This window comes from Bubalus kerabau, chromosome 10, assembly GCF_029407905.1.
Source record: "Bubalus kerabau isolate K-KA32 ecotype Philippines breed swamp buffalo chromosome 10, PCC_UOA_SB_1v2, whole genome shotgun sequence".
Taxonomy (NCBI): Eukaryota; Metazoa; Chordata; class Mammalia; order Artiodactyla; family Bovidae; genus Bubalus; species Bubalus kerabau.
Window position 1 is genome coordinate 42,218,665 of NC_073633.1, and position 12,287 is coordinate 42,230,951.

The 12,287-nt window shown below is 54.7% G+C and overlaps 1 protein-coding gene across 1 annotated transcript in view; it reads right to left on the bottom strand.

Annotated features, from left to right (window-relative positions):
* Positions 1-10,199, bottom strand: part of SPTBN5 (spectrin beta, non-erythrocytic 5) — a 50,074-nt gene extending 39,875 nt beyond the window's left edge. The window contains exons 1-7 of the mRNA XM_055539002.1: positions 9,917-10,199; positions 9,539-9,706; positions 8,193-8,309; positions 3,916-4,073; positions 3,164-3,392; positions 1,717-2,348; positions 59-197 (exon numbers count right to left, since the gene is read on the bottom strand). Coding sequence (XP_055394977.1) covers positions 59-197; positions 1,717-2,348; positions 3,164-3,392; positions 3,916-4,073; positions 8,193-8,309; positions 9,539-9,706; positions 9,917-10,027 — 1,554 coding nt within the window. The 5' untranslated portion in view covers positions 10,028-10,199. The remainder of the gene's footprint in view (positions 1-58; positions 198-1,716; positions 2,349-3,163; positions 3,393-3,915; positions 4,074-8,192; positions 8,310-9,538; positions 9,707-9,916) is intronic.
* Between the last annotated feature and the right edge of the window lie 2,088 nt (positions 10,200-12,287).

Here is a 12,287-nt window from a genome sequence, read left to right on the forward strand (position 1 = left end):
TGCCAGGACTGGTGTATGCTGCTATGTTCCCCCAGGGGTCCACTGGTCCAGGGCCTACCTGCAGCTCATTGAGCTGGTCGGAGGCAGTCTCCACCTCCTGCAGCAGGCTCAGCACAGCCTGCATGCCTGCTATCTGCTTCCTTTGCCCTTGGAGCCGCTGGAGGAGCCGCTTCCAGCGCTGGGTGATCTCCAGCTGCCTGGGGGATGTGAGAATAAGGGTGGTGTCCATTGGGCCATGGCAGGGAAGCTTGGGGTCCACAGTTGGTGGTGGGGGGACTTGTCTGTACTGGAGGAACCTGAGTACTGTGGCTGGGGCTGTGAGCATCCTAACCTAGAGTGGTAGGGGCAGTGTCCCTGCCTTTTAGAAACAGGCAGAAAAACTGGAAGGAGAGTCTGGGAGGTTCAGGCCTCCTCTGACCCCCAAGCCTTCTTTCCAGTCCTCATCTCAGGTGACTGCAACTCCGTCCTTCCCAGTGCCCTGGCCAGGAACTGGATGACTCGCTTTCTCACATCCCACATCTCATCCGTTTGCAAATTCCCTTGGACTCAAAATAAAGGCAGAACCCCTCCCTTTCTCATCACCTCCCCTTCTCCATTATTCTAAGTGATTAGTGCAGTAGCTTCCTGACTGTTCTCTCTGCTTCTGCCCTTGTCCCTTCAGTCTACTCCTGTCATGGCATCCAGAATGATCACTGTAAAATAAAAGTTAGATCATGTCACTCCTCTGCTCAAGTCCTGCCATGATCTCCCATCTTCTGCTGAGTAAAAACCAAGTCTTTACCGTGTCCTGCAGGGTCCGGCAGGATCTCTGCCACCACCCCTGGCCTCCATACCTCCCTGACCTCAACTACAACTTGTTCACTTGGCTTCCACGTCTTTTTTTCAAACATGCCAGGCATGTGCCCCTTTGGGACACTGCCCTAGTATAGTCCGTCATCATATCTCTATGGTTTCTCACTTCTTTCTGGTCTTTTAGTTCAGTTGCTCAGTCGTGTCCAACTGCTTGCGACCCCATGGACCACAGCACACCAGGCCTCCCTGTCTATCACCAACTCCCAGAGTTTACCCAAGCTCATGTCCACTGAGTGGGTGGTCTTTGTTCAAAAGTAAACCTCCTCTGACCACTCAGTATAACTCCCTCTGCCCACGTTGGCACCTCATATGCCCCTACTCTGCTTTATTATCTTTTAAAATCTCTGTCTCACAGACTATATATGTTTGTGTTTTCCTTAGTAGTATGCAAGCTCTATGGGGGGGGGGGGGATTTTTATTTGCCCTCTTCACTGCTAAATCTCCAACACCTAGAACAGTACTTAGGACATAGAAGACACTCAATAAATGCTTAGTTTTAGTGAATAAATTAATAAGAGGCTATTTAGAAAGAACAGTGCTTTACCAAAGGGATCAATTACAGAGGTTGGAATTTTAGGCATCAGTGGGAGCTAGATCTCTTTATTTATTTATTTATGCTGCGCCGTGCATCTTGTGAGATCTTAGTTCTCTGACTAGGGATCGAATCTGGGCTCTGACAGTAAAAGCGCCAAGTCCTAAATACTGGACTGCCAGGGAATTCCCAAGAGATAGATCTTTTAAAAGGGAGCCCCAAACCCATAAATCACCCCCACCTCTGTGACCAGGAGCGGGCATCTGCAAAGAGAGGGGCATGGTAGGAAGGCCTTAGCCTGTTCTGAAGACTGTCCCATGCCCGGGGCTCACCTGCTGGCCACCTCTGTCCCACCGTGGTAGCGCTCCTGCTGGAGGATGTCCGCAATCTCGGCCAGGGCCTGGAAGCGCCCCTCCTGGGGCAAGATACTGGCTTCCAGCATGCCCAGCCTCTGGGCGGCCGCTTCCAGCATGGCTGGGCTGGCCGGCAGGGCTGCGGCCCGGTCCAGCACCTGCTCTGTGTCTGTCAGGAAGTTCTCCCGGAGGGCTGCCTTACGCTGGAAACGCCGGGCCAGGGTTTCCAACCGCTCTAGCTGTAGGAGCCTCTGCTGCAGGGCCCGGCTCCGTGAGGCCTCCGCCCGTTCCAGGCTTGTCCAGCACCGGGACAGCTCTGCAGGGCCCAGGCCCTCGGGTGGCAGGAAGGGCCTGCGGTTCTGGGCTCGGAGGACTGTCTGCAGCCGAAAGAGCAGGGCCTCCGTGGCCCCACGCTGCTGCAGTCTCGGTGGCTTCTCTTGGCTGCGGAAGGAGGCAAAGGCCACCAGTAGCTGGCGCATGGCGGGCAGGTTGTCTGGGAAATCCCGCACCTCTAGCTGCACCTGCTTCTCTGCAATCCAGCACAGCAGGTCGGCCACCAGCTCCTCATACTGGGTCTGCAGCACCTCTGACTCCCGCAGCTGAAGCAGAATCTGGTGGAGGACATGGGAAGGGCTCAGACCAGCACCTGGGGGGCACACCCTGGCTTCCAGGTCCTGGAGGCCTTCCCCTTTTGGGTGCTGAGTGCCAGCCAGGCTTGCCCAGGTACACAGTAGCTCCTGCTCTCAGGTGAGGATACGCTGAAGTGGGGGTGCTCCCAGCCCCCGGAGAAGCAGGTCTGCTTCCATTCCACACTCAGACCCAGGAGTGTGGCTCCGTCCTGCCTTCCTCTATCTTATTTTACCCCGTTTGGCCTCAACACTGGAGGTGCTCTTCTTTCCCTTCCCTGAGGCCCCCACACCCTTAAAGCAACTCCGAGCCTTTGGCCTGGATCACCTCCCCCACTCCCAGCTGAGACACCAACCCTGAGGACAGCCCTCCCAGGCCTCAGCCTCTGCCATCGTGCCCAGAGGGTAAGAAAGCCCCCCAGAAACATGGACTTGGCCCAGCAGAGCTGCCCTGTGCTTGTCCTTGCAGAGTCCAGCTCTCTGTGCCTTTTAATCCCATTAGGAGCTTAACAACCTAAGAGCCAAGAGGGAGCGGGAGGGGCAGGGAGAGGTGCTGCTCTCCGGCTTCCCTGAATGCCAGGAAGTCTGCTCATGCTCCCTGAGCACTCCCAGCAGCCTCTGTTACCCAGAATCAATTGTGTGTTACCCAGGCATCATCACTCCCATTTTACAGATGAAGCACAGTAAGGCTAGATGATGTGGCCAAGGTCACACAGGGAGGAAAGGGCACAGGGTGTGCTGACCCCGGAGCCCATGTTCGTCCCGCCTCTCCTCAATGCCATCTTCTCTCTGTTCCCAACCTTTGCGAGTCTCCTCTGGATGGTCTGCTCCTGGTGCAGGCGGGAGAAGTGGTGGTAGTAGAGGGAGACGTAGGTCATTATGGAGCGCTCGTCAGGCTGTAGGGCTGCCACGTCCTCTGGATCCAGCAGCTGAGCAATGCCCAGCTCCTGCTCAGCTACGTGGAAAGCACAGCGGAGGTTGTGCAGCGGGCGGTCGGGACGCAGGGAGCTGTAGTCAAGCAGGTCTGGCCTGGGCAGAGAGCGGGCAGAGCTCTTCAACAGAATCAGGGACAGCTCAGCTTTATGTGGACTTGTTAAGAGGGTCATTCCCACCTTGCTGGGCACTAGCTTCCTCCTGATGATGATCTAAGGCCCTGGTTCAAGGAATAGGACTGGGAGAGGGGAGGGTTAATTTTGCTTGGGGCTCAGCCTCCTGGGTAGCAGGGGGAAGCTCCAAAAGGGACAGGTGCTTGCCAGAGAGCGGACTGAAAAGACAATCAGGGACACAGAGAGTAGAGGAAGGCAGGGGTCAGAGGCAAACCTGGCTAGTTCTATGGAAGGGGGGAGGGGTATCACAGACCAGGAGCTCAGAGTCAGTGTCTCTACCATTGTGCCCAGTTTAAGGGGCCAGAAAGATATGGGATAATGGGTGGGTTGAAGACCCAAGTCCTGGAGCAGTTAGCTCAGTGGGTGGAAGGCCTCTGAGAAGGAAGCAGAGGCCTGCCTCAGGCCAGCCAGGGCTGGAGGTGCTGGGTCCCTTCCCACGTGCCCACCTGTGGGCATGGATGAGGGCACTGAAGCCGAGCCCGTCACTCCAGCTGCGGGAGAAGTCCGTGATGTTGATGTTGGCATAGCCGGCAGTCTTCCGCTGGCACCAGACCAGCAGAGCTTCCCTGGCAGACAGCTGGGCTGCGCTGACCCCAAACTCCTCCTGGAAGGACAGGACAGCGGTCACCGTGCAGGCATGGGATGGGAGGTGGGTAGGCCGCAGAGGCCGCAGGTTGTGGGAGAGGCAGGCTGGGCACAGTGTGATCCTGCTCCCCTACCTGGAGGCGGTGTGGACGGCCTGTCCTTCAGAGCATCTGACTGCACTTGCTGTTACTTGTGCTGGCCAGGGATTGGGGGTGTGAGAGAAAGATTGTCCTTACAAAGAAGTGGGGCAGCCTGAAAGTTGTCACCTCTGAGCAGCTGGTTTTGAGTCACATTTGGTGAGGACAGCAGCGGTAGCTCCCATTTCTCTCGGCCTTCCTTTCTTTTTAAATATTTATTTGTTTGGCTGCGCCAGGTCTCAGTTGTGGCACTTGGGATCTTCAGTTATAGCATGTGAACTCTTAGTTGCATCATATGGGCTCTAGTTCCCTGACTGGGGATCGAACTTGTGACCCTGCATTGGGAGGGCAGAGTCCTAGCCACTGGACCACTAGGGAAATCTCTCTCCAGCCTTTCGGTTGGGCTGGGCACTGTGCTAACCAACCCTGGGCCATACGGAATTGAGTCTGGGCTTCATTAGACCGACTCCAGGTCACCATGGGCTTTCTGCCAGCACAGCCCACACACATGGCTCTGCCCCCGGCACAGCCCCCAGAGGTGGGCACTGTTAGTAGCTACATTCTCAGGAAGCACAGCAGGTGCAGTAAGAGGGGTCAGGAAACTGCCTGGGGTCCCCCGGCTATTAGGGGAGGGTCTCTCCTGACCTAGAAACCTCTGACATGCGGAGCCCATCCGTCTGCCTCACAAGGCCTCCCTCACACATGGCTTCTTCAGACTGGGAAATGACCATCTACAGCTGGTTTCTGTCTCCTTGATAATCTCTTTTATTCTGCCGCTTTCGTTTTCCGCACATTTTCCCTCACCTCTCACCCCCCCATCCCATCCCTCTTTTACTCAGTGCTTCTTTCCCGCCTCCTTCCGGGCTCCACTTCTTTCCCTGCCTTCTGTTCCTTGTCCCTGTCCTGCCCACAGTGGTCCTCCCCTTCCATCCACCCCCTCCCTTGCCCCTCACACCCTGGAGTCCCCATCTCCTTTTTTTCTCTCCTTTTCTCCCTTCTTCATCACTCAACTAGAGCCAGACATTCTGGAATGTGAAGTCAAGTGGGCCTTAGGAAGCATCACTGCAAACAAAGCTAGTGGAGGTGATGGAATTCCAGTTGAGCTATTTCAAATCCTGCAAGATGATGCTGTAAAAGTGCTGCATTCAATATGTCAGCAAATTTGGAAAACTCAGCAGTGGCCACAGGACTAGAAAAGGTCAGTTTTTATTCTAATTCCAAAGAAAGGCAATGCCAAAGAATGCTCCAAATACCGCACAATTGCACTCATCTCACACTCTAGTAATGCTCAAAATTCTCTAAGCCAGGCTTCAGCAATACATGAACCATGAACTTCCAGATGTTCAAGCTGGTTTTAGAAAAGGCAGAGGAACCAGAGATCAAATTGCCAACATCTGCTGGATCATCAAAAAAGCAAGCGAGTTCCAGAAACACATCTATTTCTGCTTTATTGACTATGCCAAAGCCTTTGACTGTGTAGATCACAATAAACTGTGGAAAATTCTGAAAGAGATGGGAATACCAGACCACCTGACCTGCCTCTTGAGAAACCTGTATGCAGGTCAGGAAGCAACAGTTAGAACTAGACATGGAACAACAGACTGGTTGCAAATAGGAAAAGGAGTATGTCAAGGCTGTATATTGTCACCCTGCTTATTTAACTTCTATGCAGAGTACATCATGAGAAATGCTGGGCTGGAAGAAGCACAAGCTGGAATCAAGATTGCCTGGAGAAATATCAATAACCTCAGATATGCAGATAACACCACCCTTATGGCAGAAAGTGAAGAAGAACTAAAGAGCCTCTTGATGAAAATGAAAGAGGAAGAGTGAAAAGTTGGCTTAAAGCTCAACATTCAGAAAACTAAGATCATGGCATCTGGTCCCATCACTTCATGGCAAATAGATGAGGAAACAGTGGCAGACTTTACTTTTTGGTGCTCCAAAATCACTGCAGATGGTGATTGCAGCCATGAAATTAAAAGATGCTTACTCCTTGGAAGGAAAGTTATGACCAACCTAGACAGCATATTAAAAAGCAGAGACATTACTTTGCCAACAAAGGTCCGTCTAGTCAAGGCTACTATTTTCCAGTAGTCATGTATGGATGTGAGAGTTGGACTATAAATAAAGCTGAACGCCGAAGAATTGATGCTTTTGAACTGTGGTGTTGGAGAAGACTCTTTACAGTCCCTTGGACTGCAGGGAGATCCAACTAGTCCATCCTAAAGAAGATCAGTCCTGGGTGTTCATTGGAAGGACTGATGCTGAAGCTGAAGCCCCAGTACTTTGGCCACCTGATGTGAAGAGCTGACTCATTTGAAAAGACCCTGATGCTGGGAAAGATTGAGGGCAGGAGGAGAAGGGGACGACAGAGAATGAGATGGTTGGATGGCATCACTGACTCAATGGACATGAGTCTGGGTAAACTCCAGGAGTTGGTGATGGACAGGGAGGCCTGGCATGCTGCAGTTCATGGGGTTGCAAAGAGTCGGACACAACTGAGTGACTGAACTGAACTCCCTTCTTCCAATTCTTCCACCAATTTCTGTTTATAAACTCAGAATGTCTTGGGAGATTGGGATTGACATACATACGCTCCTATGTATACAACAGCTAACTAATGAGAACCTACTGTGCAGCACAGGGAACTCTACTCACTGCTCTGTGGCGACCTAAATGGGGAGGAAATCCAAAAAAGAGGGGATATGTGTATACGTATAGCTGCTTCACTGTACAGCATAAAATAATACAGCCTTGTAAAGCAGCTATACTCCAAAAAACCCCCCAAAACTCAGAATATCAAAGCACGGCAGGTTATATTCCGTTCCCCGTCCTCTGGGCCTGGGAGCTTGGACAGAAGGGACTAGTATGCAGCAGCACAAGGGAGGGCGGGGAAGGAGTCCAGGGCCTGGACCTGGGCTCTGCCAGAGCCAGGCCATCCCAGAAATGCTGAGCAGCCGGGTTAGGCTGGCAGACATGAGCCAGGAGTGATTCTGGGGGTGAGCATGTAAGGGCGTGGGGTTAGCCTGGTCCCAGACACATCTGAGTTTTGCAGGGAGAAGGGCCTGAGCTGGCTGCAGACGAGAGAGCCAGCTGGCCAGTTGGTGGCCAGTCAGGGGACAATGTAGACCTGCTGCCCCCAAGGGAAGGGGTGGCAGGGCACTTGGCTGCACTTGGCAGCCACTGGCTTAGGGGGGTGGGGAGGGGAGCATGGCTTCCTGGAAGGGCTTGAGGTCAGTTAGAAGTTGATCCATCCACTCATTCGCCACATGGGTGCTAGGCCCTGGGGATGCAGGCAGGCAAGGCCCCTGCTCTCCTGGGGATCACCATCCCATCATGAGTGTCAAGGGTCCTCCTGGATTTGAGCCAAATCTGTGGCTTCTTTTCTTTAAGATTTCAAGCTCCAAGTTGGCTTTCCTAACTTACTGGGATTGAGTTTTAGGTGGGGTTTTGGAAACCATGGAACTATGAACATTTATATAAGGACTTACGGACTTATGTGTTCACTCTTCCTGACCCAGTTGTGGAAAATGAGAGAGAGAATGGAGGAAGATGAGGAACCATCTCTTTGGTTTTCAGGATCCTGAGGATTTGGAAACCTTCAGGGCTGGGCTTCATCTGTATGTTTTATTTCCCCCAATAGTACATTAGGGGGTAATGAAAGTTACAGGGTTTCAATGGCAAGTAGAAAACAATAAATTAGCCGTGAAAGGCAGGTGGTGGGCAGGCACCTTGGCCCCCTTCACTAGTAAATGACTTGTCCCAGACCCAACTTGAAGTCCATAAATCTATTAACAGTTCTTACTTCAGCATATTAGAATCTCTCTGACACTCTGAATCCTTTGCCTGCGATTGAAGAGTGAATAGTAGTTGTGTGGATGACGAGGATCCACTGTGGGCATCCTAATGGTCAGGTGGAACTGCTCTGTCCCCAGGGCCCTGAGGGGAGGCCAGGTCTGGGCTGGGCTGGGCAGCTGGGCATGGGGGCTGAGACATACCTTGTCCAGGCAGATGTGGGAAATCTGGAAACGCAGAATGATGACCCAGATGAGTCCCAGGATGAGCGTCTGGTCTCCATCCACGATGTTCTCTGGCCCAATGAGGGGTATTGGCACCTGTGGGCATATTTTTCTGACCTCAGCCACAAAGCCCATGTACTAGAGAAGACTCAGAGTAACCAAAGGGTTGGCTGCTGGATGGGAGGGGTTCTGTCTGTCCTGACCCAGGAGGTCCCCAGGGGAGAAGTCGGCAGGCCCAAGGCCAGGCAAACCCAGGCTTTCCAAGCAATAATGGAGACAAGGCTGTCACCTTCATAGGCTATATATCTGTGACACGTTACGACTCTGAGCTTGAAGGGTACTGAGTAGCTTCTGACAAGGGCTACAGGGCTTGCACCTTCCTGAGGTTCTGGAGAGGAGGTGATTGGCTCACAGGCCATTGGCCCTGGGACCAAGTAGTGTAGGCTGGCATTGCGTGGCTGGCAGCTTTCTGTTCTTCCATGAGTCTAGGGACCACAGTGCTCCATCCCTTGCTCTGGCCTCTCAGCTCCCTGGCCTCCCTCTAGCATGCTAGGCTCCTAAGGGGCTGCCTGTGACCCACATCCCAGGACTCAGGCTCAGCCCAGCCAGTTTCAGCTGTAGCTTCACATCCTCCAGACTCAGCCACCTCATGCTTCAGTAGCTGAAGCCAGGAGCCCCCAGGCTTCCCAATTCCTGCTTCTCAATATAAATGACCCCTGCACAGCCCCTCAACATGGGCCATGAGGATCCCTGTTTCTGGAGCTCTCCTCTCCTTTTAGAGACGACTTCTCTGGGGCTGTCCCTTCCTCTCAGGATCCCTCCTGTTTGTGGAGGCCACTCCCGGCTGTCTAGTCCAGCTTCTCCCAGGCAGCCCTACACCACCTCCCTTCCCTGCCTGGCTCAGTAGTGTCTGAGGCTTTTCCCCTGTGTCTGACCCTCACATCTAAGATCTGCTGACCAGCTGCTCATGGGCCTTGCCTGAAAAATATTTTCCTCCTTTATGAAAAGAGAAGGTTAAGAGTATACTGAATCTTTCAACTTAGACTCCACAATCTCTCACTGTAGGCAAAGGCAGATTTCATTCCCGCCCACTGGGGACAATGGTTGTTCCAGCTCCAGCCAGGTGGGTGCTCTCTAAGCCGGGAAAACTGTGCAAAGTAGGGCTTTGCTTCCTGGACTCTGTATCCCAGCTGCTCCTCCTGGATTCCAGCTCCAGACCCTCTGTTTGGCCCTGTGGCCAGCCCAGGAAAGATGATCCGGTCGTCCGGCCTGTCCCCACTGCCCACCCCAGCACCAAGCCCAGGAGCCCTCTCCCCAGTGCCCACCTTGGCCCTGAGGAAGGCCAGAGCTCGGCTGCTGTTCTCCAGGAAATGGACGCGCATGCGGCCCCTATTGGGGGGTGGCAGGGCCTCCCCTGAGATGAGCTCCAGCAGCCGCAGCAGGTGGGTGCCGTCGGCCAGCTCTGTGCATAGGTTCTGGATCTCGATGCCCACCTGGGAGGGGATGAGGAACAGGCACAGGGTCAGCCCAGCCTCTCCTGTCTGCTCCATCCCAGGACCCGGGCGGTGAAACCTAGCGCACAAGCCTGGAGGAAGGATCACTGGCCTTGGCCAGCTGAGCTCACCGTTGGCCCCCTGGGTCCACCTGCCAGGGAGCTGGGGGCACAGTGGAGGCAGCTGTGGGGCGGGCCCAGCTGCACTCACCCGGCCATGCTGGAAGATATTGTTGATCCACTTGGTGAAGGTCTTCTCCTGCATCTGCATGTGCCGTGCCTGCAGCTTGCGGATGTGGCCCATCTCGTACGCAGAGTCCATGGCGGGACTGGACCGGGAGACCCAGCCCGGGGTCTGCGGCTGGACTCCTGCTTCAGGTGCCCTGTAGCGCCAAGGAACTGCTGGGGGTTGGGGGGCTCACTGGCCAGCAGGCCCGGAGCCCTTTGGGGATGAGGGGCCACTGGATATTTCCTTAAGCTGGAGACACTGGGGGCCTGGAGGCTGGGGGAGGAAGGTGGATTCTGATGACTCCCTGGGACAGGGGACTCCTCCCTGCCATTGCCCCATGTTTGGTGGGTGGGTGCAGCTTGGGATCTAGCCAGGTAAGGTCTTGGGCTCCTGGTTGGTGCCCTGAACTTCAGTGGCCCACCCCCTTTTCCAGATTCTTCTTCTAGAGCTCCTGCTGCCAGAGGTTTCCCCTGTGCCACTGCATTCTGTTGCTGCTGCTCGGGATGAATAGGGCAGGTGGAAGGAAAAAAGAAACTGCTCACCTTGTTGATGTCCAAGCCCTGGAAGGAGACCTGGCTGGGCGGTCAGAGACGGCAGATAGCAGGGGCTGGGCGGGGAGGGAGAGACATCAAGAGAGGCTGAGGCTGAGGCTGGGATAGTGCCATGGCCCTCCTCTTGGGCCAGCGAGGCAGGGGTGACTGCACACAGCCGGCATTGTCCTCCCACCTGCCACGGGGCGTGGCCCGGGCCCGGAGGGGGTGGCTCAAGAATGCTCCAGATCGATGCTCCAGGGTCTCCCCCTTCATCATCTCCCTGCTGCTAAGGCCTTCAGTATTGGGTGGAGTCCAGGTGCCCAAGACACAAGAGCCCATGGGATGGTCTCGAGTTGGCTTCAGGTGGGAGCTCCATGGGGGCACTGCAGTCTGGGTTCAAGAGCCTCTGGTCAGAGCTTCTGCACCCACCCCCCAGGCTGAGGCTGCCCTTCTGCACCCCAGCAGGGCCTCTCTGTGAGCACCTGAAGGGCCGGAGATGCGAGTGAGCCTGTGGCGCCACAGCCCTCACACCCTCAACTCAGCACAGACCACATGGAAGCGCTGGATCAGTGCTGGGCTTTCCAGGCTTGATGGAAACACACCCAACCCAGACCAGGGCTGCATGACAGGGTCCCTTCCACCTGGGGGCCACTTTCTGAAGGGGGCTCCCCCTGAAAAGGGGTAACCCACCTGCAGAGCCTGCCTGTGGGAATGAAAGAATCTCCTCCAGAGTCAGAGATACGGACCCCAGCGAGGGCCCAGCACCTGTGCTCCCTGGGCTCTGGCTGGGCCTGAGGCTCGGAAGCAGGGGCTGTGGGGGAGCCAGCCAGCCCCTCTCTCCAACCCCCCACCTCCCGTTGCAACCATGGACTGCACGGCACAAGGAGAGCAAGTTCTTATTCAGGTGGCTTCACAGGACTGTCTTCTTATAGTCACAGGGCTAGGCTGTGTATCAAGATTCATCCACCCCGAAGCCCAGCAACCATCCTGAGGGAGGCGTCCCTCACAGTCCAGGCCGGTGAGAGGGGCAGTGGGCACAGCCTGCCCTTCAGAGCTGGGTGGGATCCATTACATCTGAAACTCGGCCTGTGGCTGGGAGTGAGGGGCATGTTGCCCGTGGGTGTGGGGGCAGACCCCTGTATCCCAGAGGAGCCTCCACCCTTGTCCTCCCCCTGGGAGGTCCCTCTTTCCTTTGACTGGCTTCCCAGCACTTGGGATGAACCTGAGCTTCCTCATTGCCCACAGCCCCAGGTCCAGTCAGGCACCAGATGTCCCTGCTGTGCCCACCAGCGGGCACTCCACAGGGCACCCCCACCCGATTACTCCCACTGCCCCTGCAGGTCTCCATCACTGTCCCCAGCTCAGCACCCTGTCTCCATGTCAGCCTATGCCCAGCCCACCATGTCTTCACAGAGCAAGACTCCCTATTGCCAGGTGGGGACCAGAGCTTCCTGCTTACATCTGAGCATCAGTTCTTCTCTCAGCTTGGAATGTCTCTTCTGCGCCCCACCGTCCACAGTCTCATATCAGACCCAGTTAAAAACCTTTCCTGTGGCCAACAAACCCATGAAAAGATGCTCAGCATCACCCATTATTAGAGAAATGCAAACCAAAACTACAATGAGGTATCACCTCCACATCTTTCAGAATGGCCATCATTTAAAAAATCTACAAACAATAAATGCTGGAGAGGATATGGAGAAAAGGGAACCCTCTTGCACTGTTGGTGGGAATGAAAACTGATACAGCCACTATAGAGAACAGTTTGGAGATTCCTTAAAAATCTAGGAATAGAACTACCATACGATCCAACAATCCCA